Source organism: Paroedura picta, chromosome 12, assembly GCF_049243985.1.
Source record: "Paroedura picta isolate Pp20150507F chromosome 12, Ppicta_v3.0, whole genome shotgun sequence".
Lineage (NCBI taxonomy): Eukaryota > Metazoa > Chordata > Lepidosauria > Squamata > Gekkonidae > Paroedura > Paroedura picta.
In genome coordinates this window covers 35211711-35239140 of record NC_135380.1, presented here as the reverse complement: position 1 = coordinate 35239140, position 27430 = coordinate 35211711, and the positions used below count along the sequence as shown (strand labels likewise).

At 42.5% G+C, this 27430-nt stretch overlaps 1 protein-coding gene across 13 annotated transcripts in view; it reads right to left on the bottom strand.

The window, feature by feature from the left end:
• Window positions 1-27430, bottom strand: part of EHMT1 (euchromatic histone lysine methyltransferase 1) — a 146937-nt gene that overhangs the window by 79694 nt on the left and 39813 nt on the right. For 2 of the 13 annotated variants that reach the window (XM_077306605.1, XM_077306607.1), the window contains exon 2: window positions 17352-17488. The exons of 3 other annotated variants lie outside the window; for them this stretch is intronic. Coding sequence is in view for 1 of the 10 variants with exons in the window: in XM_077306600.1 (XP_077162715.1) it covers window positions 2149-2154 (6 nt within the window). In the remaining 9 variants the exon portion in view is untranslated. Of the gene's footprint in view, window positions 1-2148; window positions 2271-3454; window positions 3572-7311; window positions 7334-8970; window positions 8991-10955; window positions 10995-17351; window positions 17628-26859; window positions 27015-27430 lie in introns of those variants that run through there. 8 more of the 13 variants (XM_077306606.1, XM_077306604.1, XM_077306608.1 and 5 more) reach the window with 8 other exon arrangements.

The following is a 27430-nucleotide window of genomic DNA, read 5'->3' as shown; positions in this document are numbered from 1 at the left end:
CGGCTGCTTCTTCCAGTAAGTGTGACTGACTACTTCCTTACCAACCACTACACAGCTCCGGTTCCAAGAAAATTCAGCCTTGTTGCCAAGAGGTCCTCCCCCACCCCTTTATCACTCTTGAAAAAATAAAATTGTCTACCAGCTTGTTCAGCATATGCCTAGGACAAACCGCACAGCAACAAAACAGAAGAAGAGCAAACAATGATTCCTGGAGATCAAGGAGAAGGAAACATCTTTAAAATCAACGAGCAATTTGAGCAATACTTCATTACCGTCTTTCATGCATGCTGACTTCACTGAATTTCAGTAAATAGTCACAGGTGCACACTGAAGCAATTTGCCTTCTAGGGTGACAAAAAGTTTGGTTCACCCATAAATCTGCCCAGCTTCACTCCTTCACACGATGCACATGGAATCACACACAAATAGGTAACATGTGAAATTGCAGTTCTTTGGATACTGCACAGATACAGTCAGCAGCAACATCTGTGGTTATAGAAGCTCCAGGATTGCAGCTGTCAAGAAATATCAGCATGCTGAGGGTTTGCACAATACCTTTCCCCTTTCAATAACACCCTTTGGGAGAACCAGGATTGATCATGTGTAGGAGAAGTTCTTGTGGACTCTTGACCATGAGTCAACAGATCAACATTTTTAAAAGCCAATGGATATTTACTGTAAACGTAGACACACAAGGTTCAACTGGGAGAAAAAATAATCATCTTCCCTTTCCCAGAATTAAACAAGTACCTAGAACACAAACTAATGTTCTTTCAATACAGTCAAAAGTGCTTTTTTTTTGGGGGGGGGGGGCAACCACACAGAAGGCCCACATGACTCCTGCTACCAACTAGTACAAATAAATAAAAGATTAGCACTCAACATGAGCATACGGAGAAAGACAAGCAAACCTCCTCTTCCAAGTTGATGCCCATGGAGAATGTATTTCCTCAGTATCACTGGCCATTCTATATAAGAGAGGACCCCCATTTCGTTTGGAAGAGGTATTATTATTATTATTATTATTATTATTATTATTATTATTATTATTATTATTATTATTATTATTCAATTTATTTCCCGCCACTCCCTACAGGCTCGTGGTGGGTAACAATAGTCTTAAAATCCCCCATTAAAACCCCTGTTCAAAGACTATGAAAATACCCAACACGGTGGAAAATACCACTCTCCCCTATCCAAACAAGGGCATTGGGATGATGATGATTATGTCACATGCTTTCTAAATAAAACCTTAACACCAGACTCAGTGAAAGGACTCCATCCGTGTCTCTCTGACTGCTGCTGCTGCTCAGAATCTTGGGAATTTGACAAACTCACTAAATCAAGTTTTATCTAAGCCTGGGAAGTATAATTCAAAATTCAGTTGCCTGCAAATCCAAGGGCCTGGGTCTGTCTTGGCTGTGGTCTCTTGCTGGGACATGCTTGCAGCTACCAAGCAGGCCTGGAAGGCAAGGCAAACTATAACTAGCCTTTCATTTTCAGAATTCTCATTCCAGATTCCAGATGCTTTCAAAGAGAATTCACAGGGTGAGCAAAGCTTCTGACTCACGCTGGCTCCCACCAGCACCACACAAAAGGCTGTCCTATCCCTCGCAGGACTTTTCGCCAGCCATGCATGCACTGGGAGCATCATTTACTGCCATTCATCCAAAAGGTCCTTTTTTACAGTCCCCCCTTTCCCCCTCCAACATTTTCTTTCTACTATCAGACAAGAGCCAAACCCCAACAGCAGTGTTACCATTCCTCTTTGTCCTGTAGGGAGAAAGAGGGAGGGGAGGAGAAAACCAAACCAAACCCAAGGCAAGTTTTGGAAGATCCAGGAGGCGACAAGTCTCAGGATTGCTCCTCTGCACCCACAGTCTGACCTCCATGAACTGCCAAAGATTCAGCTTCCCTTCTTGATCAGGAATACCAACTGCATCCATGTTTTCAGCCTGAAGGTTATATGCAGGGAGGAAAGGGGAGGGGGGGTGAAAGAGCCATGAAGAACCCTACACTCTACCCCACAAAGGACACACACACTTCCACAATCCCTCACAAATCAGTAACATTCTCCACTTCCTTCCAACACCCCTCCCCAAGCCCACCCAAACATGTTCCCAGCAACTCTGTTGCAAGTGTCAGTACCTCCATGTTTCCCCCTTAAATGCAAGGGAAACTTCCCTTTTGCTCACACTCCACCATGCCCCAATCTGTCGGCTCCTGATTGGCAGAGAAATCTTATACCCAACCCTCCCAAGCAGAGAAATGTCTGCTTTAACAGCACTCCCAACAAAAGCCAACTGCCAAGCAAGGATTGCTTCAGAATAAAAGTCTCTCGCTCGCTCCCCCCCCCCTTCCTGCAGCCGTCTGTCTCCATTCTCCTGCCTACAACAGAGTGATTATTAATCTTCAGGCATTGGAGAGTCTTCACAAAGGTCAGGCACCAGGACCAACACAGCATTACACACACACACACACACACATGTTTTCGAAAGAGGAGCAATCATTGCATCTCAAAGAACAAAACAAAAAAAACCCAGTGCTGATGAGGCCCATTTGAAAGGGCTTTTTCCAGAAGAAGGGGAAGAGAAGGTGACAATCCAAAGGCTAGAAACAAACAAACATAGGAGCAAATTCCCTTCCCACCTCTGAGTTCCAGCCACCACTGCGACTTGAGAACTAGGAAGAATGCTCTAGATCCCCAAAAGCCAAAGGCATGGTTTGAAGGCAACCAGATGCTGGGCTGGATCCTTAAGTGCAAGCACTTGGGGGGGGGGGAGGAATCAGTACAGGAACAACCAGCTCCATCAGGTTCTAATGAGGACACAGAAAGGCAGCGGCGGCGGCAGCAGCACGTGCGTTTTGCTATCCTGGCACATCTTCCCTTGGCCTCCTCTCCTCTCCTCCTCCCTCCCCCCACTCCCAGAGGACCAGGCAGTTGCATCAGAACCAGGTTGCCTGTATGTAGGCAAGAAGAGGCTTAATGCCCTAGCATGGCAGCCATCTGTCTTGGTTTTTAGAATTTTACTGTATGGAAGAAAGGGTGAAGCCGAAGGAGCGCTGCTTCTCTTTTAGCCGAAATAGATCAACCCACAGGAAGGACATAAATCAGGGGAAGGTTTAACTTCCAGCTGTGCAGGGCATTGTAGAAAATTCTATTCTGTACCCTGGCAGAGCAGTATCCGCAGCACTGATCTGTATTCACAAGGAGGACAAAAGCAGCAGGAGAAGGGTTCCAAATGGCCTAGAAAACACCCACGGCTGCAAGCTTCAGAACTCCTGGGCTACCCATTCCATCCTCTTGCCTGCAATACACTCCTCGCCTCAACGCTTCTCCTGGGTCTGATGCCTTACCCAGGCTCAATGCCACACTTCCCAGCCCAAAGCCCACCTTAAACGTGCACAAGCCCTCCAAAGATTTGCTTCATCGTCAAAGCAATTGTGCACTTACCGTATAAAGACAGCCAAAGCTTGTGATATGTACCGGAGCCAAGACTGGTAGGCAAGCTCTTAACAATATGATGCAACTTCAGCAGCTGAACAGTTGAACAAAACGGCACCCTCTATGCCCTGATTGGAAAATTTAAAATATAACTGCCCTAAACATTGGCATGGAAGGGAAATGAAAGAGGTAAACCAAGGGAGCAGAGTGTTTCTACCACCACTGTTAGCAAAATAATTAATAAAAACCAGTTTCAGAGAGGAGGTTTGGACAGGCATTTGGAAAGCTGAACCCCAAACAGCATTCCACACTAAAGGTGCCCGGAATAATCTTGCAAAAGGAGGCTACCACTTTCCCAGGCTGTTCACAGGGAATTTCCTTACAGGCCTGTAGTAACTGAGCAAACTATGCCCCAAAAGTTCCCTTTTCTTGTGCTCAGGTGAGTAGGGGTTTTTTGTGTGTTCAAAGTTGAGCAAGCATTTTAGGAAGATGTCCTTTCTTTCTGTCTGTCTTGCCTCTTGCGATCCTCCCGAATAAAGAAGGAACAAATTATCAATACACAATAACAGCTAGAAGCCCATCAACACGGTTCTTGAAAACAGCTATTACAACTAATGCAAAATTCCACACCCAAATCTCAAAATCAGAAGATCACCTTTCATAGGTGCATTATTTAGAACTACCATCTTTTGTTTTGACTACCCTGGGGGACAAGGGGGGAAAGGTATCCAAACTCTAAGGCTGCTATCCTAAGTACACTTACCTGAAAGCAAGTCTCACTGAAATAAATGGGACATACTTATGTGTAAACATGCTTAGGATCAAAATGCCTGCCTGGCAAACTAGTATCATGCGTAGCATAGGCTGCACTCTTCTGACTGTCCATTTTGGAAACATCACATCCCTAGAAGACCCACAAGAATAACATGTTAGGAAGAACTGAGATCAAGCAAATCACCCACATGTAGTCTTCCGCCTCAGAGGGAGGACAGCTAATTCAACTCAAAGAAGCTCCAAAATATATTCATCTTTTGTCTCAGCTTTTCCAGCCTGCCCTGACATCAATCAGAAAAACCTCTTCGCCCTCAAATAATCAGAACCATTCTCCACAAGCCGAGCTTCAGATCAGGACTGAGATGGTGAAAAAGACAAGACAGACAGAAAATGGCCCTCATCCATGCCCCCGCCCTCACCCCCCCACCCAAAAGATGTGTTTCTGATGGTGGTGCACAAAAGGTTCCGTCCAAATATCAGACTTTCTTCCCATTCAAAATGAAACACAACCAGTGAATTAAAGAAAAGAAAAAAGGCCACAAAGGGGGAGTCAGTAGCATGAGGACGAGAAATAGACAGAGGAAGAAACAGCTCTTAAGGGCCTACCCATTGCCAAGAAACAATAAAGCTTTCCTCCTTTTTTTGGAAAAGCTTAAAAAATAAAGAATGAAAAAGCCAACACAGTCAGCAGGCAGCCCAGATCCTAGGAGGGCAGCAGGTCTTCTAAAGCTCTCACACAAAAGCCTACAAGGCCTTGTCCCAGAAGTCTGGTTTCTGCTCTGTCATGGGGATGGAGCCTGGCCTTCCCCCTTCCATCCCCAAAACTGCTCTGAATCCGATCATCTCGCTCGGATCACCTCCCCCTACAGGCTGCTGCTGAGCATGCTCGGCTGAGCTGTGCACTGCCATTTCATAACTGCATTGTTTACAGACACACAACCGACCTGCCATTTTTTGACAGTAAAATAGAGGCTGGTATTTGCAACATGACGAGCCTTCCTGTTCATTTCACAGCCAGGCCACAGCTCTTTCCGTGCAGTCGGGAAAAGAGAATTCAAGTCCTGGTTTGGAAAGGGGGCGGGGAGGCTTAGGTGGGGGTTTGGGGAGGGCTTTCCAAAAAAGAAAATTAAGGAAGACAAAAGCAGCAAGGATTTCATTTTAGGTGCAGACCTACTTTCTTTTTAAAAAAAAAAATCCGGTCCATTCAGAAGCATGAGCTACAGTCCTTCTCTTGACAGAAGTTAAGATATCCAGGTGGCATTTCCTTTTGTGGCTGCTGCTCATAATGCCACCCCTCTGATACCTTCCACTGGGGAGGGGGGAAAGGGGGCAGCCGACAAGATGCTGTTTCCCTTCAATAAATGGATTTGTTTCATACCAGCACAAAGGCTTGCTTCTTCAAATGCAAACCACAACACTTCTGCAAAGAGACAGAGGGCATTTCCAGTCTGGCACATGAATCCCACAGCAAGCCCTACAAGGCAGCCAGAGGGGTCCACTCTGGACATGGCCAGGCTCTCCTGCCAGATCTAACGCCTCATGGTGAAACCGACAGAAAAGCCCAAAAATTGTGGCCTTTGGGAGAAGATGATCTCGTAAGCAGCGTTTTAGGGAATGGGTTCCCTATGAACTTACTATCCTACTTCGTATTGCAAATTAATTTAGAGATGAAAAGAATGGCTTGCAGCAGGAAGAAGTGGGAAATGCTACAGCAGTTTCCTGAAACATGTAGGGTAGAATAACTGTAAAAGCACATGTACACAACTGTGCTGGTTTACTGAGCACCACTCATTTATCAATTGCTGAAGCGGCCTATACCAAGTCAGACCATTGGCGCGCCTGGCTCAGCCCTGTGTACCTCGAAAGTCAGTGGCACTTCTGGGTCTCAGGTGAAAGGAAGATTCAACTCCTGTCTGCCCTTTAATTGGAGAGGCCATGGGTTGAACCTAGAACCTTCTAGTCTAGATACAAAATACCACTGATCCTCAACCCATCCCTCCATTTAGGTTGGCTAAGTCTATTGACCAGCCTTAGTGACACCTAACTTGGAGCCCTTCCACATGAGCATTTCATCAAGGCAACACAGCTGTCAGAGGCAACCCATCTGGCATCACACAAGCCACTCACAGCCAGAAGAACAAGCAAAGCTCACACCTCGAGCCCAAAGAGAGACAAATTCCTTACAAAACACAGATAAAACAGAGGTCAAAGAGGTCAAAATTTCAAGGCAATCCACTTAAACAGTAGCCATCAGCCCACAGAAGCTAACCTTTATCACAAAATTCCACTTGTGGGGCTGCGAGTCCTTGTAGAGCTCAAAGGACATTCCTGCTAGAGAGCAAGAATGCTCCTACAAGTCTTTGCACACATGTAAAGTAGGATAGCAAGACACAGTTACTCAGAGGTGAGAATAATTCCTTTTTAGTCTAGGCCGATTTAGAAGCTCTGGTTCCTTCCTGCCATATGATTCAATGTCATGGGACTGCCTCCTGCCTGCTTGCAGCTCCGTGAATCCCCACAGCTGCCTGGGGTTAAAGACGAGTCTCAGGTCTGGAAAAGCTGAAGACTTAAATTCAAAAGGGAGAGAAGAATCCAGTTGCAAAATTCCTTTAACAGTACACCTTTGAAGAATCTAGAATAATCTTTCAGACTCCCTCCAGATGTGCTTGCAGCAATTCCCAAATCTGTGGGTGAATCTTTGGAATCATGCAAACATAATGGAATTCGCTGTCATATGATGTGGTGATGTCCAAATGTCTTTAAGACGGGAGCTGACAGCTTGATGGATGATAGGCTTGTCAATAGTTATTGGTTGTGATAGTTCGAAAACATTCCAAAGACCGAATGCCCCTGAACACCATTTAATGGGGGAGCATGGGAGGGTCAATAGGAGAAAGGCCGTGAGCTTCCTGCCCTGCCCACTGGTTTCCCATAACCAAATTGTTGGCTACTGCAGGAAACTGGACATTGGACTAGGTTAGATTGGTATGATCTGGCAGGGGTCTTCTTACGCAAGAAACAGAATGTAAAGTGGCATTTAAGAAATGACACTAAGAAGAAAAAACACCCTGACACTAAGTATTAACACAAACCTGTAGTTTGCAGCAATCCTTCCAGCAATGTTCATCTGGAAGCTTCTCAGGCCAAGAAACTAATGGGTGTTATTTCTTTAAACAGCAGCCGCCTGACACACTGGAAGTCATGCCTATGGAGAGGCCCTGGTTCATTTTGGCATAAGAAAGGAGAAGAGCTTTAAATTGGTGTGAAACTTAAGGACCGCACCTTTGAACTTAGTAAATTCTGGAATCCTCATCATAGAAGATCCCTCATTTATACCACACGTCCAAAGGGACATAAAAAGGCAGTAGGTGAACACAAGATTCTTGTCTGGAGGGCTTAATTTGCAGGGAAGGGATGGAGGGGGTTCATTACAGCTGGGATGACACTATAGCTGCCAATACTCTACTACTGTACAGTCTAGGTACCATTAACAAATGGGAGGAGGGAATACTTTGACAGGTACCATTTTCCCTCACACTTGTACCTGGACCAGTTATTTTAAAAGATACTTTTGGGGAAATGGATAAGAGCAATAGCTTGTTCCTCGTTTGCCAGCCCTTTAACTTCTCTCCAACCAGTTGTTTTTCAAGTTCTGGAACAAAAAAACATCATTTTGCCACAAAAACATCATTTTGGAACCATACAGGACAAGGAAAATGTTTAAATTGCTCGCACTGGATGGGTTTACAGTTATTGGTACCACAGTGCAAAAAATAGAGAGGGTCAATCCAAAGCTATTATGGCCATCAAGTAAGAGATCTAATCTGATGCCTCTGAACTGTACTGAAAAACTGCAAGCTCAAGAGGCCCACTACACCCTGCCTTAAAAACAGACTGAATTAATACAAGTGTACACATAAGCCAGCCTCCCAATCTCCCAAATACATTTACAGGTAAACAGAACTATCTGTCATGTGATGATAGCAGGAATAAGAATATAAAGATGGCACTGCACATTTAGGCTTCAGTTAACCCAGCTGAGTTGAACATTCTTGAAAATCGAAGGGACATAAAGATAATCAATAGTATGCTAATCACATCCATTCTAAAGCTCTGTGGTTAGATAAAATTTAAGATAATACTTTTAATGGAATCATTGGCCCATAGATTAGTAATTTAGCAGAGCCACCCTAAACGGAGTTATTGTCTGGAGCCCATTCACTTCAATGGGGTTCAAAGACTGTAACTCTGCTTAAGTGGGCTCATGTTTTAAACAGGAACTGGGAGTTTTGAATCCTGTTTTTAATTATTCAAGGGAGTCTCAAAGAGGCTTACAATCGTCTTCCTCTCCCCACAACAGATATTTTATGAGGTAGGTGAGGCTGAGAGAACCCTGAGAACTGTGACTGGCCCAAGGTCACCGAACTGGTAGGGAATCAAACCCAGTTCCCCAGATTAGAGGCCATGGCTCTTAATCACCACACCAAGCTGGCTCACTTAGCAGATCATGTAGTAAACCAAATTAATGGATTACAAAAGTCCTTTTTGTTTGGAATTTATTAAGGTTTATTTATGACGTTTCTGTATTTCGCTGACAAGGATATTATTATCAACTTACTTGGGATTACTTCTTTCCATTTTCTTTTTCGTTAAAACTTTTAGAATTGTTACAGGAGTCATCTTTTTCATAAAGTATTACTCAGAGGATAATGGTTAGTGTTTCTCTTAGCATTCATTATTATTATACTTACTGCTATTATTTCTGTTGGGTCGACTTTTGCATTGATCTGTTGTTTTAACAACCATAATAAAGCACGGAAGAAGACAGAAAAGAGAAAGAGGTTAGCCTTCTACGATTTCAGCAAGGAGAACCAAAGCATTTACAGCAGTGTAACTATCTGCAGAATACTGTGTTTTTTCAAGCGCCTTTTAAACTTCCTACGGCTCTTTGTGAGGTAACAAAATACATGCAGCAAGGCAGATAAGCTGTTATATCACCAAAGTTGAGGATAAGTGTCGGCAGTGTACCACGTCTATGGATAAACTCCCCCCTATCAAACCAAATCAGGAAAACTGAAGCGATCCTATGTGTTTTATACAACGGGAGCCTGACCAACATTTGGAACATGGGATGAATCTGGCCATGTTATCTGGCCCATGGTAGCCTCCCCACATGCACACATTTTAAATATTCTGAGGTGTCCCCAAATGCCATGTGGAAAAATTATTTTCAAGTTTTAAGAGATTCTCTATAGCGTAGACTAAGATTGGGGGGAAAACAGTGCAAACCTTTTCTTCTTCCAAATATGTATGCCTCGTACTATTGGGAAATAAATTTTCTATATTGCTTGTTTTTCCGGTTCTCTAAGACTTCAGCTTTGCTTTTTCTTCAGAAAATATATACAGCTGCCTTAACTCTAGAGTGACTCTAGATCATCACCACAAAAGGATTAATTTTTCAATACCTCTTTGTAATTGAGAGGAATGGCTAGGAAATGTCTTTTTTCATTGTGACACAATGATAAATACATGGTATATGTAAACTATGGTTTAGGCACTAACTCTGGATAACTGACAAGGTGTATGGAACAAATTGCAATTGGTTTCTTGATTCCTCTACTTCTCAGGACGATTAGCATCATCCTGGTGCTGCCTTTTCACAAGCCAGGTGGCCATGTCAGGCAGTGATATTCAGCAAACTGTAGTTTGCGTCACAACAAACCGCAGTAAATACAATCCATGATTGAGATACAAGCTTCAAATATGAGTCTGAAATCCTGGTTTGATACCAACCAACGCAGTCCAATGGCAAGCATTCAGAAGTCACAACTGGAATTTAAGAAAACCAGAGTTTATGATGACTGTTAAAACACAGCCCATGCCTAGAGGCCTACAATAAGCCCCCCAGCCCCATTAAATGTATTATCTACAACGTCCTAGTTGAAGCCTCATGCTTTCAATGATAATGCACTGCCATATAGCTTTGAAGGAAGTTCAATTTTAAATGAGCTCTTTGGTGTCTAATGCATCCAGATGCCAACCTCACAGTCTCCTCAATATACAGCAGTATACATGCTTCACATAATCCAAGGTTTTTCAGAACACTTTCATTTAGGCAAAGATTAACCATTCCTATGGCCCTCTCTCTTTTCTCCCCCCCCCCCATTTCAGCCACCCAGGATCCTCTCTCCATTACACAATACAGAAAACAGGAGATTCTTCTGAAGGCAAATAGGAAATGACACATTAGAAACAACAGTTTAACCCTCTTCCCCCTTGTTCTCAAAATCACACGTTCAAATAAAAGCAGGTGAACTTGAAATTGCTGACATCTGCAGAATTTCAGCTTGCTAAAACTGGAAACTTCGCTCTGCTGAAGCCTTAGAGCTGTGAATAACATACTACTGAACTAAACCGTCTCAGAAGGGGGAAGAACTCAAGGGAGTAAAGAAGGCTAGAGCGAGCAGCTGACTATGTAAATCCTCCAACCTCCCTCCAAAATGAGCCCCAGACACCATGAAATGTTCTGTATCAATATTCAAGGCGACTCTTTCTGCCAGAATGCTTGTTTCTTGCGCAGGGCAACGAGAAAAATACACAGGCCCAGCCATAATGATCTTTAACTGCCTTTCCAAGGCTTCTTCCTTTACCACCTGAAAACATGTCCTCAGTCTTAATAAGGAAGGAATCTGCAACTTATGACACAAGGGAAGATGGGAGTTAGGAGCTACTCTACCTGCCACAGCAGCAATTGACTTCTCTTTGAGGCTCAAAGAGTTCCAGGTCCCAGATCGTCATGAGCAAGTGATACAGTTTCTGCTCATGTGATGAAAAAGCTCCCTCTACAGAATGAGCATGCTCAGTGGGAACCATTTCGGTGTGCAAACTGCAGCCATTTCAGAGAGAACCTGCAAGCTCCAGGGCTTTCCTGTCATTGGAGAGCCTGTTATTTCAGGCAGCACAAGCACCGACACTGCCTCTCTCTGGTTACAATATGTGGTTAATCAAGATAATCAGTCCACGTTCTGACATGATGCCAAGCCTCAGACAGATCCCTTGCCTGAAAGGAAAGCAAAGGCATTGGGAAGCACACTAGACTTTCTGTCCATGGCCTTCAAGTCCTTGCAAAGACAAAATGGTGCATCTTGGAATTAAAGATTCTAAGAGCACAGCAAACAGGGCAAAATTTTTATAAAATCCATCTGAAGGTTTTTAGATATGTCAAGCTGAACTGGAAACTTGCACTTTACCTAATTTGAAAGAATTCTCCTTTTCGTTTGTTTGTTTCTTCAATAGCAAGGTTTGAACAAAACTATACAATGACAACATTTTGGAATAGGGGTGGGTGGGGCACACTAGTGGGGCTAAAATTACTGGCAATTTGCCTCTCTCTCCATTTAGCCAAGAACCCCGTAAGAAAACATGGCCAATTTAAAATAAGCATGGCAAGATAGCATGGCCAATTTAAAATAAGACCAGGCACATATCTATATATTGAAGCATTCCCCCAAATAACGGGGGAAGGTTGGAAAAGGGGGAGCTGGGATGAGCAAGTTTTGTGCAGAAGGAATCTACTACATTCTTTATATAGCAAGCACATGGTCTGAAAACTGAATGCAAGTAATTGTAAACCAAAGGATTGGTTCACATAGAAAAGACTTCTGCATAGAGAGGGATTAAAAATCTACAAAGATGTAGGAACTTGCATTTATCTTGATCACAACATCCCAACCCCTAGTTTAGGGACCTTCTTTTAGTTCCTACTAAGGTCTTGGAGTGTGCCATCCTTCGTGATTTTTGCTTGTTTTTAGCCATCGCATGCATGGGAAAAGAGAATAGTTAAAAACCAAGTAGGCCCCTGGTAGAACAAATGCCACAGGTTTCAAATAGTTTTGCAATGTCATATAAAATGAATATAACAAAGAAATGCCAACCCAGAGGCACAAAGCCAGGATCTCTAACCCCAGTTTCTAAGTCACAAAAGGTTTAAACAAAAATCCCCAACCATGCAAAAAGTATTAATTTCTGCAACAGAACGCCTAAGATGATGAACCACCCAAAAAGTACTTCATATTCAGCTGAAAAACCTGCTTTAGACAAGTTTTGGTATCAATGATAGCTCAGGTATTTAAAGCTGACTCCCAAGCAGACCAAAATGCAACTTAAAAGATTTTGATATTTTGAGAAGGAACAAAGATTACCCACCTTTCAATCTAACCTTACCCAGAATGCTAAGAACGGCAGATTCAGGCCTTATGAACACAGGCAGGTGAATGAGGTGACAGAATGAACTGCACTGGATTTCAGTCAGCAAGAGGTAGCTTCTGGGTGTCCTTGAACATTAAAAACAAACTAACACCCAAACCAAACAACTCCATACAAACAGGAAACTGGCACACTTGGAAGAAAGACTCTTCTCTTTTCTCCCTCCTTGCTTACTGCTTTTGTTTTCTAGCAGTAGGTAGGAGAGCTATCAAATGATTGTATTCAACCCTCCTCTGCCTATAGCCACGAGTGGTACAGTCTGCTCTACCACCGGGTCCCTGCCATCTCAACCTTCCTGAATGTATGAAAAAGGCTTTAGTTTGATCATGCTTTCCGCAACTCTTCTGGAAAGTCCAACCGCCTGCTCTGGAGAAGCCCTGGAAATATTATGACATGGCTTCAGCTCTCTGGGCTTGCCATGCAACAGCTAGCATCTTAAAACACCGAAGAGAAACATTTTCCTCCTTCAGTGCAAGCTGGCAGAAAAGAATCTGTTACAGTACCTAGAAGTTGAAGCTTCTTTGCCCCTTCTTTGCCCCTTAAGCCCTTGAGTTTAACTGTGTCCCGATACCAGCAAGTGCTTTCCCATTACTATTCAACCAGGACAAAGGCTGTTTATAGCACAGGAGATTGTTTCCTTCTTGGTCTACACAGGAACAACAGTCCTGTCAGAGCAGGGCTCCCTCTACAGGCCCTCGAGTGACAGTGAGCCTCCTCAGAAAGGACACCATTTCCTTCCAACCTCTCTGCTCCTTGTAGAAACGGCAGCCATTTCATGGGCACAGGCTCTTTCCTGAGCACAGCCTGCAAGACATTATAACAAGCATCTCACATGCACAACCCAGTGTGTGTGAAGAAGGGAGGGGGAAAGATCCTGACGTTTTGAGAAGAGAAAAGTGGTTTAATAAGTTTCAACTTTTGTGAAAGGAGGATCTATTCTCATCTTTCCACAAGGGAAGGGGGAAAATAAGAGCCTTCTCCAAGGGTGGCCAAGATGAGGCTTTCTAGTTCTGGCATTAATTTAATTAAATTTTAAAAAATGTAACCTCGACTAGTCCGTAACTTTGAGAATTGCATCTTGGCTTCTCTGATCTTGCATTAATCCAGTTGTCTCTTAATCTTCCACACGCAGCTCCCACCAAGTGAATGATTTTCTTCAAGGAAAGCATTTTTTTTTTTGCTGCCATTCACAACATTGTTCTGCAAAGAAGCCAAGGCAGGCATCAAGATCCCTCTGAATTCCTGGCTCCTTCTAACATGGCGCTTGAAATTCTTTTAAGACCTCACATTTTTTGAAAGAATAAAAACATTCCTTTCAAGAAACCTAAGGGGTTATTGCTCAATTACACGATAATAGACATCATGTTCACAGCTTATTTCATTGTGGTTATAAAAGGAAAAGGGAAGGTGCTGTGTAAAAACACACCCATTCACCATAGCAAATTTGGCCATTTCACATCTGCAGACCTTATTTCTTCCTTAGACATGAAGCTGCTTTTAAGTTTGTACAGAAATTATATTAAGCACAGCATAAAGAGACAGAAAGGAATGGAGCAACTTCCAAGAGGAAAAGCATTGATCTCACTCATCGTTACTTTTACATTATTAAAAGCAACTCGGCCAGACTGCAAGAACCTTTCTTGCCTTTCTCAGTGCTGAATGGGGGGGGGGGGGATGGATAGCCACCCTGCAGAAATACGTAGGGTGATCCACCTCCTGCCACCTACTTGACAAGAAGAGGCCTGGAAGCCTTACAAGTTAAAGACCATATTTGAAAATATTCTGAAAGGGATTTGGTGAACGGTAATATTGGAAATACCAATATACTAGCTATTTTCAAGGTTTGCTGCTGTTTTCAGCCAGTCAGAAATGTAAACATTCTGATGGAGACGGGCATAATTAAAGGCACAGTTAAAGCATGCTTGTTCCCCACTCTTAAATAGCTTCTGGATTTTTCTTTTAAGAAAACTCTCATATTAATCTCTCCTCTACAGTAGGGAATCCCTGGGAAGAAAAATCCATGTTAATTGCTCAGCTGCTATATACCAATTCTCTACACCCCTAAACATTCTGATTTACAAACACAGAGTTGCTTGATGTATCATCAACAGTTCTGAAAACACGAAAAATGTACTATGCTCACTGAAGCTTCATTGCACTTTGTGCTTCAGTTGTACAAATAAATCTTTGTCTGACAAGTGGAGAAGATATATTCAGCAAATCATGTATATTCGTAACTTCATGCATATGTTTCAAAGGCATGGCTTTAAATCTATGAAGCTGGTTTGTTCAGTTCTCTGGGAGGAGGAGACACATGGAAATAACTAGAGGCAGCATGCTGCAAGATAAGTGCACAGCCATATTGGTTGTGTTCTTCACTGTGCCAAGGAAGGAGGCAGTCAAAATGGCTGCTCCCATGCACTTGTATTTCTGTTGTCTCTCTGCAAAAGCATAGATCACTTTAGAAGCAATTCTGCTTCCAACTCTCTTGTACTCCAGCTGCTTCTCTCCCATTTGCCTTTCCGTCTTATTTTAAATCCTTTGTTCTCTCTGCACAAAAAAACCCCAAAAGATTTTGGTTCTGAAGAGTCATCCATTCAAACTGCTTTTATTTGTAACACCCGATCGTCAACCAACACTTGCAGTGGAAGCTGTAGATTTAATAGGCGATTCTGTAGTCTCTGCATGGCTATTATTACCATCTGCCAGGCAAAGAAATGACAGGTGAAGTCACAAAAGCAGACACCCTATGTCCATATAAATATCCTATGGAACAAGAAATCACTAGGAGTGTGCTCAGCAACTTTTCTTTCTAAAGCAGAAAAGCGTTTCTCAGTGTGCCAGGAGGTGGCAGTGGGCCTGTAAAATCCACCTTACTTTTCAAGGAAAAAAACGGCAAAATGGTTTTCAAGAGAGTTTAGCATCAAACATGGCGAGTGGAGACTTCTCTTCACTAAGGCAGAATCACAGAAGAAAATGTAAGAACGTATTTTGCAGAGAAAATTATCTTTTAAGGGGTAACACCAGTAAAGAACTGTTTTTAACACAAACTAGATCAGATCTTCAGCATTAATTCCAGGTCCAGTTTCTGAATACAGACTTCCTGACATCTGGCCTGATTCTCCTAATGCCAAATGAGTATCAAATGACAATTGCAACTGCTCAGCAATAAATGGTGATGGATATATAAGGGGATGGCTTCAGAGTTTAAATCCTTTATGCTAAAACTACTACTGCCACCACCACCACCTCGTCCTGGTAGAATAACCAGGGAAAGAGAATGTTTCGCCCATTCTGAAGATCAGAATTACCGCACAAGGCAAGTTAGGTCAGAATGGACAATGAATCCAAAACCTGCTTATGTTAAGGTGACCGGATTTTAACATTGGTAAAGCGGGACACCATTGACCGTGGGGGGGGGGCTTCTTGATTAAAAATTTGGTCTATATGGAGCAACAAAACGTTTCATAGAATGCATAGAACGCAAAAATAGTATTGTAATATATATTTTTAAAATTTCAACATAAGTACAATTTGCCAGGTACCCCCAGATGTCCCTCCAAAAGTGGGACAATCTGGTCATCTTTTCCCTGTGGTGACTCCTGTAATTTAATAGGAAGCAAAAATTTGGAAAGTAAAATACCACCACCACTATCCCTCATTATTGCATTTCCATGCCAAAACATGGTTCTGGTCATGAATTCTGGCTATGAAAAATGCAGGGGGCCCTGCCAGAAATAAAGCTGGCAGCTCTACAAATACCAGTGTATGTCCAAAAGATCCTCTTCTAAATGGTGATGTAAAACTTAACTCGGAGATTACAGAGTCAGAGATTTACACATTCAGTCATAGCAAAATGTCATGTGCTGGCAAGCAGCTTGGAAAACTGAAAACCAAGTTAAGCCGGTCCCTACACAAAGAACTGGCAGGTAGAAACCAAAAACACAAAGCATAAAACAAACTAAGCATAAATAAAGTCACTTTGGGGTTAAAAGGCCCACTGGCAAAAGGCCCTTAAATCAAGAATACCAACTCAGGAATGGTGCTGATTCCACATAATCCAATTGCCAAAATGAAGATTGCCAGAATCGTGACTACCTGGCCTTGCCAAAAACAAACAAACAAAAAAAGCAACAACCTTGCACAAGTGTATACCTGTTTGTGACACCTTTACCCTGTTAGCACAACACAAATGCAACCATGATAAAACCAGGGCCTTCCATGCCACTGCTGACTGTCCCAATAAACCTACTGTGTCAATCAGAACAATACTTTACATTAACCAAATGCCATCCCTCTCTCACATACATGTGCATATGCACATTTGCATCCAGCCACAGATATGTCCCATATCTTGCATTGCCACAATGGCTTCTCATTCTATACCACACCGTTTTAAATATGATATCTTTGTCGTTATTATACAGCAAGAAACTTGGAGAACAAAAGAATGTCATTAGGAATGCATTCCTCATTTGTATGGCCGCAATCAGGCTTGGTGTGGAACGAAGTTATGACTTTGGACAGCTGTGATACTGCCTATAAGAAGGAAGGCCCAAGCAAACACAACACGAGCCAACACTGACTGCTCTTCCTCTCACTTCAGTCTTCCCCTCTTCTGGTTTCTAGACAAAACAACTTCAGACAGATTATTGCTCTATAGTGATTTACAGGTCATCTTTGTTTTCTGGCCCTTCATGCATATCAGCAGGAAACAAGCCATCTCGTGTCAACTGTTTGCTTTGCAGCTTTCAGAAATTGATTTCAGCACTTCAAGAAGCATTTAGTCCTATGGCCAACCCCCACCCCCCAACAAAAATCCCTGATATCCCCTTGGCAAGAAAATGAAAGTGCCAGATTGCCCTACCTCTGGTTCTGTCTGGAGAGAGCTGCAATCGCCTTCGAGGCCTCTAACTCCTTCATTCACAATTCCATCTCCCTCTATGGGTGCAGTTTCCACATAGGAGCATGCTCAGTAGGAGCTTATCTTCAGCCATTTCAGAGCTTTAATGAAACGTAAGCATAAGGAAGTGCCATTAGCTCAAAGAGCAGTCCTTGCAGTGATGTAGCCAACCTGGCCTGTTTTCATCCACAGCCTCATCAACAAGGTGGATCTTTCAGGCATGCAGGATTCAACTATGTTCTTGCAAAGGAAAGAAAGCAAAGCCATGTGTGTGTTTCTGGTGAAAGGAGTGCAAAAAGTTATACGTCAGCAGACAAACATTTTCACGGTATGCCAGTCTTAAAGAGTCAAATTTCATAAAATGTCACTGAAGAACGCACATGCAAGGAAGATTCCAACAGGCAGAAAGGTATTACATCTTCCCATATTACACTTAAAAACATGGAACCATTCAGGTTGCTTGGAAATTCACTCGAAATCAATTTGTTGGTGGAACACACACACACACGTCATTACAATATACCATAAAAGGAGGGAAAGAACAAAAGGGTTTAAGAAAACCCAGCCCCACAGAACATATATTTGGCTTACAAATCTATTCATTATAAAGGGGGGGGGGTGCTGATACAGTATTGCTTCATTTCTAATTTGTATTCATTTCTAATTTGTATTCCTCGCACTTCTCAGAATGCTCAAAGCAATCAAGACATTGCCACTGTCAAAAAAAATAATGCATGCACACAGAAAACTACTTACAATAAAAACCTAGCACTTAGAAGCCTTTACAATGTATGCAGCTCTCTAGGTTGAATAGAACTACTCCCAACTGTAAGATCCAACCATGGAAAAGAGTAACAAATAGGGCTGCTAGCCATCAAAAGCTTTTAATTTTGCTCCATTCTCTGTTTCTTAATTCAAGTTCCCTGGCCTTGACATATTTTCCTCTACTTCTGTACTGTTAACCTATAGGGTTTTCTACTAAGCATCAAAACATTTCAGTAAAAAAGAAATTAGAAAGAGATTTTGAGGATACAATCCGAAGAAACCTTGGACGAGATAGTAGATTATGAAGAACAAATCATCTTCTCATTCATATGCAATCTAAACTATAAAACTGATGCACGTGTGTTCAAACTGGGCCATTTTCATATGCCAGCAGCATTTTCTAGTACCATCTCTAAAACATTTTCCTCTCTTCCCTACCATCCCCTGGGCAGTAGCTACTTTATCCATTTCCACTTAGTTTTCTGAAGCCAAATCAAGGGGTAGGGGGAATCAGTTCAATAAGGGGCCGCTGTTTTGTTTTTCCTCGCAGGTATCCTAAAGTTTGTTCATCCCTCTGAAAATGGGTCTGCTTCATTGCTGCCTCCTGAGAAAGTCTGCAGTCCGATGGGCACAAGCTCTCCTGAGCTCTGGATTGCATTGTGACAAATCTTGCCAAGCACTGTTTTAAACAGGCAAAGCATCCGGCTGAGATGGACACATCTCACTATTTAGGAGATGTGTTGTTTTATCCTACTCACAAATTCAATGCCCCCAAAGCAGTCACTGTGACACCTTTTTGTGACTCCTTTACACCTAGGATGTTAAGTGGACACATCTGCTTTGGAATACAGGGCTGGGCACACACAGTCCCTTGCAGCTCGCAGATATAGTGTGCCACTCTGGATTTTCACTAAGCAGTAAGATTCCTGCAAACAAAGACCACCAGCTCTCCCCTTTGCTTTCTGCTGCTAAACCCATTAAATACAATATTGGGGCCATATAAGCATGTGGCATGTTGTCGGAGCATATCTGCATCTAGCTCAAGCAATTTCAAGCTTGTTTCCTTGGAAACAAAGGGAGGGAAAAATCCTTACCAACTTTTAAGCAGGGGGTTGTTGTTGTTTTTTTTAAAGGGTTATATAATGGAAATCTACACCTGACTATTGTCAGTATGAAGCCATAAAGCCTTCATGGAAGCAATCTTTTCTAATAGAATTACTATTAAGATACACAGATCCCAAAGCAAGCCTATTCAGGCCTGTCACTTGGAGAAGGTAACATTTCCCTGGCAAACTGGGACTGTTTTTGAAGATGTGTCAGCCAAGGCACAGTTTTGTAGCTTATGCTAGATCTGGAACTGCTTCCAGGAGACGAATGGGTTAAGCAGAAAAAGCACGTAAAGGCTCTCAACATCCAAGCTTATGTAGCATCATTGTTTGAAAAATACTTGTTGGAACCAAAGAGTGAAAGATGGATATGTCCAAAGGAAAAGCAGCATCTTTCTCCAGTAGGTTTGGCTTTGTAACAGGCATGCACTGAAGGGCATCCTGTCCTTAAAGGAACTTATAATTATTCTGCCCTAAGCCATTTGTTGGTCTAGAACAATATTTTCCCTGGTTATGATCGGAACGCATGTGAGACAGTAGCCTTGGTCAGTGTACACATCATGGAGTACTACGATGGAAGAAAACCAGGAAATAAGGTTCAAAGCAGAGATAGGCCTTTCCCTGCTACCTGATGTCCTCCAACTGGTAATGCCAATGACAGAAACGGGGACATTCTGCATGCATTTCACCCAAGAGCCATAGTTAGCATCCTATGGCATGCTCTTGGAACAGCAATGAAATGAAGCTTCTGTCATGAACACCATTTGTATCGGTCGATGTTGAGAGTCTGTCATAACAGTAATGGCTATTGCTCAGGTGATCTGCCTCTTAATAACAAAAGAAATTTTAGGAACACAATGTATCATTGAACCAGCATTTTACCAAACAACAATAAAATGTTCAAAATCTGGTATTGGCCTCAGAGACTCCTGGGAAAATGGTTGATCGACCCCCCCAAAGGGTTGAGAATCGCTAGTCTAGAGCCACTGGTGAAATTTAGTCTAGATCTAAATTTAGTCTTGATTGGGGTGTAAAATGGCCACCAGGCTCCCTGTCTTTCCCACAGGGGAAGAAGACAGTTGAAGGTAGGAGCAGTTGAAAAAGCTGGGGGGGGGGGAGGACGGGAAAAGGCAGATGGAGGATTTAGAAGAGAATTTAGACAGAAATAGTGAAGTAAAAGTAGGTAGGAGTAAGGTTTGAAATAGAAAAGCCTGCTTTGCTGGCGTGGTGTAATGGTTGAGAACATTGGTTTCTAATCTGGCGAGCGGGGTTTGATTCCCCGCTCTCCCACATGCATCCAACTGGATGACCTTGTGCCTGTCACAGCCCTGATAGTGCTATTCTGACCAAGTAGTCCTCTCAGCCTCACCTACCTCACAGGGTGTCTGTTGTGGGGAGAGGAAGAGAAGGCAATTGTAAGCTGCTCTGAGACTCCTTCAGGAAGTGAAAAGCAGGATATAAAAACCAACTTTTTCATTAGATAGTTAGGACAGCAAGCAGGCTTCTTCTTCAGATGAGGATCCAGAAATTTTCTTCTCAGACCCAAATGAGATACACAGAAAAAGAAGAGATGCTCAGTAGTTTCTACAGAAGACCTATCTTAGAAACAAACTCTAGATGCCCCTTCTTGGTCTGTAAATCGTCCATGTAAGACATCAAGTGGAAGTTAATTCATTCTTGCAAGTTAAAAAAACCTCCAACAGCATGGCACCCTATTATTATATTATAGAAATAATATGATAACTGGTATTGATTAAAGTGTTAATATTCAAAGTACATGAGTGAACATATGCGCCCACTTCCCTTCCTAAAAACAACACCAGTCTTCACCACAAGGTGGCTACTAACCAAACGATAATCACCAATTTTTCCTAAAGCCGGAAGAGAGTCGCAATCCAATTTAAGTAAGTTTAGCTTATCTATGAGCAGGTGAACCCATCCAAGTTTTTAAAAAAAATCTAATACTGATTCTGAAAATGACAATGTCAGCCAGTCACGTCTGACTCTTGGCAATCCTATGGCACAGCTGTCGTCACATCTTTCAATCTTGTACTGCTTCTGATGCTCTGACCAGTGCTCACTTTGATCGTGTCTAACCATCGTTTTCTTTGTCAGCTTGGTTTCCTTTTATCACTGACCAATCCTAGCACAAATGCTCTCCCCATTGAGTTGGACTGCATGATATGGCCAAAGTAAGTGAGCTGGGGTTTTGTGATTTTGCCTCCCAGTGATATATCAGGCTTCTATGTCCTACTATTTCCTTGTTCATGTTTTCTGCTGTCTACAGAATCTGCAGAAGCCTTCTCCGACACCAGAATTCAAATGGATCAATTCTCTCTTTTACAGCCATAAATGACTATTGGAAATATGAGAAGGCGGACAAATCTATATTTGGTACCCTGGTTTATGTCCTTGCTTTTCCATGCTTGGTTCACGTTTGTCATTGCTGAGCGACCTAGAACAATTTGACGTTTTATTTCCATACAACAATCATCACTCTTATCAATTTGTGATCCAAGAAAAAGGAAATCTTGAACGCATTCCATCTCTTAGTGAAAATACTGATAGGGAAAATAGTTATTCCTTATTCTCTAGATTAATTGCAAACCAAGTAGGTGCAGGCAAGTGGGATTTTGTCCAGCAAGGCTTCTGTATGGCTGGGCAGATTTTTAAAAGCATTGCTTTGGCAGCAGCTGCCATCAAAGCACAAGAACCTTCCCTGTGTGCCTGAAGGTAAGCTGCAGTAGCCATTTTGTGGCTGGCTCTGCTTCCTATGGCAGCCGTTCACCCACAAGACTGTGTCAGAATCTCAAAGGTGCCCACAGGCTCAAAAGTTGAGGGCCACTAATATAGCTCAGTATTATTTATTCTATAAGTGGTCTAAGACAGTGGTCCCCAACCTTTTTTAGGCTGGGGACCGGCAGGGCAACTGCCCCGCCCGCGCATCACGCATGCGCGGCCGCCCATGGCGCAGATGCGCCATGTGCGGCCGAAATCGCGCATGCGTGATGCGCGAAAGTGCCGCGCATGCACGATTTCATCCGTGCATGGTGCATGCGTGGGCGCGGCCCTGATTCCCTCCCCCCCCGCAGTAAGAAGCTTCCCGGGCCGCAAGCTTGCAGCCTGGGAAGGTTTTTACTGCAGTGGGGGCGGAGAGAGGGAACCGCGGCCTGGCGCCATGGCCTTCGCGGTCCGGCAGCAGGCCACGGCCCGCAGGTTGGGGACCACTGGTCTAAGACACTTCTGTCTCAGATTACAAAAGTCTTCCCAACTTTGGCTGCTTAAAGGCCTTTATGCAACCTTCTGCTTCGTATGAAATCCAGGTATGATTCAGACTTATACTGAGATGGAATATTAAAATCACCCTACAGCCAAATACCAGTAGAACAAGCTGAAAAATATGGATCCAGATCAACCCAAATCTCCATCAGCAGAATCGTTTAAATAACATCTTCCATCCGACGCACTTTATTCAGCCTCTGAGAGCTAAAACTATGAACATTTTAGAATCTTTCCTGGTATGCAAAGAGTCCCTCACAGAACAAAAGTGACCAATAAACACGAGGTTAAAATGCATCCACATGACAGACATCTTTATAGAAGACTAGTTTTCAGCTTTTCTTTATTTGGAGGGAAAAGTGGGGCACAGAGGCTGAATTTTGACAACTTTAGTTACTTCTTCATAACGGGGGAAAGGTTTTAACATTCCTTCAAGTGTCTGTTTATTTATTACATATATATAGTCCGCCTTCCTAATTGGTGGGACTCAAGGTGGATTACATAAAAACCCATAAAACCTCCAGATGGTAGAAAGAAAAACCTTCCACCCCCTCCACAACCTTCCACAAAGGGTTCAATCGATGGCAAAGCCTAGGGTGGGTATGTGTAAAGCCAGCAAGAAGAAATCTTTTCAGATCAATAAACCAAATGTATCTTCAACTTTTTTTTTATTCCCGTGGCATGAACATTATAAAATGCTGATTTTAGGAGAAACTACAAGGCCTATAGTTTGAGGTGAGGTTTTAGTGCTTTCTTCCTACATTTCAATAATAAACTGGATTTCTTCTTTGGAAGTGCTACATTGTTATGTATGTTATATCTGTTAGTCTGCCATGAAAACGCTGGAGGGCGTCACCCCAAGGGTCAGACATGACCCAGTACTTGCACAGGGGATACCTTTACCTTTACCTACCACACCCAGAACAGGATTTGGGAATGCACACTTTGCAAGTACGAAACCCAAATGTTGGCAATTCTTGCAGTAAAGAGAACTTAATTGCAAAATATCTGAAATACGGATAATAACTTATTTTTGTGCTTAATTTTGCACACCCAAGTCTATTTAGAAAAATGGGTAGATACAGATTTAATCAGTGAGCCAAATCAATGAATTGTCCTTCATTTCTAGTACGTCTACATCCTGATTAAAGCCACTTCCTTTCTTGCGATCTGTGCGAAACCTGGGGGAAAGTCAGATTCTTCATGACCAATAAAACAGATGCTATCACTTGTAGAGCAGGGGGCAATAGGCAATCTGGGTACACCCGTCTTGATGCCATTTTATGGATTTTGAGGTTAAGTATCAACACTCCATGCCAGGTCCTCCATTCAGTTCTCCAGATCTTTCTGAAAGATGAAAGCACGCTTGTCATCCTCCAACAATTGCGTCACAAGCTCTTCTGTACCATTCGTGAATCCAGTTCTTCCACTGCTTAATGGCACAATAGTGGTATTAATGGAAATCTGGGCACCCGGTGAGCCACAGCAAAAGCTGATTGTGATGCTCTCCTAATTAGCACGGAACAATCCAAGTTCTGGATGTAGTTCCAAGCCACACAAAGCCTGAGGTACAGAACTCCTGGTTCATTTGTAAAGAGACTAGGAAGTAGAGCCTCCTTTTATTATCTTCCTGTGTGTTTTTGGCTGAGGATCTCAAATACCAGCACAATATTCAGAACTGCTGTTGAGAACATCCAGTAACCTTAGCTTTTTGGAAAAGTTGGATGTTTTTCTAACATTCAGTTTCATTCATTCATTTGGTCAGTTGCTTTGTGGCCCAGTAGCTGTCCAGTTATTTATATGCATTATGGATTTTCAAGTTCTACTTTGCTCTCCCAACCACCCAGTTTCTGCATTTTGCTGTATTCAGGTGGTTTTAATTAACCTTCCTTCTAAGCCCCTGAGCTTTCACAGTGCATACTGTTACTAGAAATGCAAATGCCTGGAAGAATCCCTTTGCATTTTTTTCTTTTCACTCTTCTTCCATTTCTGAGTGTCCTCTTTGATTTGTGACTATTCCCTCCAGCATATGTTACCTTCAAAGGACCCTGTCCCTTTCTTTTACATTTGCTTAAAAAAAGGAGAGGTGATAAGAAATATGCAAACTACCAGTAGGAATTATTCAAAAGAAAGATGTTTTAAGGAGCTGTTCATACAACCTTCTTGAAAGCCAATCTAAAATCTGTGCCAATGGTGCTACTGAAGGGATTATTATTATTATTGTTATTATTATTATTTATTATATTTATATACCGCCCTCCCCGGAGGCTCAGGGATGCAAGAGCCTGTGCTACTGGCACCTTTATGTACACAGGACTATTACTTGTATATCACCATTGGTTTGGGTTCACTGAGACAAGAAAAGTGCAGGATGACCAAGAAGGGAACGTCACAACTGGACAACATGTGAAGGACTTTAACCCCAATTGACTAAACGGTTTACATAAGGTATGATGCTCAATTGTTTGCAAGATGTGTTTTTGTTCTTTTGCCTTCTACAATCATATAGTCTGACTCGTTTATTTGAATCATTTGCTCTGTAAACAGGTGATCTGGTATGTTCTGTTTTGCCCTGTGGCTTGGATTATATGGGTTTATTGTACTTTGACAAATATAGGAGAAAGATCCAGCATGCAATGAGCTTTATTATAAGGCTTCACTTTAACACAGAGCTTAATACAGAGCTTAACATACATAACTTCTGTAGTCAGGTTGGATATTATAACTTTATTGTAGATAGACAGTTAAAACCTAAGGCTACCTACTGATCCCAGAGCAGAGGCAATGTTAGACTTAGGGACTTTCTGGGTCATGGCCAGTAGAATCTCCTTGGCCAAAATAGGCAAACACACACACACAAAGATCAGTTCCTGGCTTCAGTGATATAAATTTTACATGAGAGAGTAGGAGTAGTCTGTATCCACTATCCACTGCTGATTAGGGTAAGAGTGCAATAAGCAGCTGTCTTTGTGATTCTTTGTACAATATTTCTTCCCAAACACCACCATATTCGCTGCACAAAGCATAGTGCACAGGTTTCACGCAATGTGGAGGGTGGGCAAGCAAGTAACGAACCTGGATACCCATATGCAACCTGGTCTTCAAGGAGACCCCATTCAAGCACTTTTAAGAATTCCTTATAGAAGATATGGGATACGTATTTCAGAGTTTACTGACCTGATATATAAAGCTAATTACATCGCTGACAGCAATAGAAGCCACAAGGAATTTTTTTTTTAATGTAGCCTCACTCTTTACCATTATGGCTTCCAGGCTGCAGCTTGGATCTGTTAGCAACTCACAAACCAGATCACCAATAGAGGCTTTTTTAAATGAATTGCTTTGAATTTCACAAGTTATACTAAGCCATAACAGAAGGGAAATTACCCAAAGCGTTCTGAGAAGCATGGGGGGGGGGGGGAATGTTAGTGTCATCTGGTCCTACCAGCCTAAAACAGCATCCATTTTAAGTGTAAGCAAAACACCATCAACTGTTAACTATGTAAGGCAAAGATTTAGGATCAATGTTAAGTGAGCTCTAAAAAAGACTCCTCTCAACTCTAGGGCCAACCATACTCAGGCTCTTTTGCTAAACGGAACAGATTTTGAACATCAAGGGTACCACGTCCCTCTACAAGAAATCAAAGGCAATTCAAGACCCAATAAAAGGCATTCGACAAACACCCTCATCACATGATTGGCCTCATTTTGCTTTAAGGATAAAGAACTCTCCAGAGGCTTGTAGCATGTACAGTGACGTTGCTCCCCGAGCCCACAATGCCACCTACATTTCTCCAGCCCTAGGTCCCCTCCCCCTTCCTCTTTAGCCATCTTGCATTCCAGGGACATTCACAGTCTGCAATGATACTTCAAGACTCTCCAAATCATTTTCGATCCCTTTAAAATTAAGGTGAGGAGAAACTTACCAAATACCATTTCAAATCTCGGTTGGGAAGAGACAGACAGAGAGACAACAGAAATCATCACTCAAACATGGCCTTACCTATTCTGAAGTGAGCGGCATATAATGGACACATTTCCAAGAACAGCTTGCTTGCAAGAAAAAAAGCACACATCACTCCTGACATTGAACTTTTACTCACTGGAAATTGACAGTTTCCAGCCTACAAAAATCCCCAAACTCTGGCCTTCAGGAGGATAGAGAAAAGGATCTGATAGAGAAACAGTGTTTACTTCTATATGCTGCTGAAGCTATTTCAGTTCACAGAAGCATTTCCTTTAAAAAAGCCTCTAGAAAAACCTCAAGAGACACACAAATCAGTAGCAGAAATCCCTTAAATAAAACCTGGAAGGGTTCATACCTCGGTCTGTCCCTGCTTGCCTTCGGGATTCTCATCTAGGATTTCAAAGGCCTAGTCTAGTTTCTCCATGAGTTCCAAGCCCACGGTAGGTTCTGGGGAGCATGCTCAGTGCAGCTCTCTCACAATGCCTCCACAGGCCCTGCAATTGCACGAGCTAGATAAAGAGGAAGTCGATGGGAGGAAGGTGCAGGAGATAGTTTTCCTCATTAGGTGTTGCAAATGAAAACAGAGAAAGCAGTTTTCTCTGCTCCAGGATTTTGGTTCACCCCAAGAGGAAGGCCTTAAGAGGCATTCCAGCTACTACAGGGCTTTCTGTATTCCAAACCACACCCAAGTCATGGCTTAATTTTACAATAGATGGGTCTCGAGAGAACAAAGACGTAGCCATTGTTCAACTAAACAAATACATAAAAACTATACATGCCACGAAAGAAAGAAAGAAAGAAAGAAAGAAAGAAAGAAAGAAAGAAAGAAAGAAAGAAAGAAAGAAAGAAAGAAACCCAAATATGTTCCTTTTCAAAACAAATTAGAGCATTTGAGCTGTTCAAATGTAAACGAAAACACTCAAGCC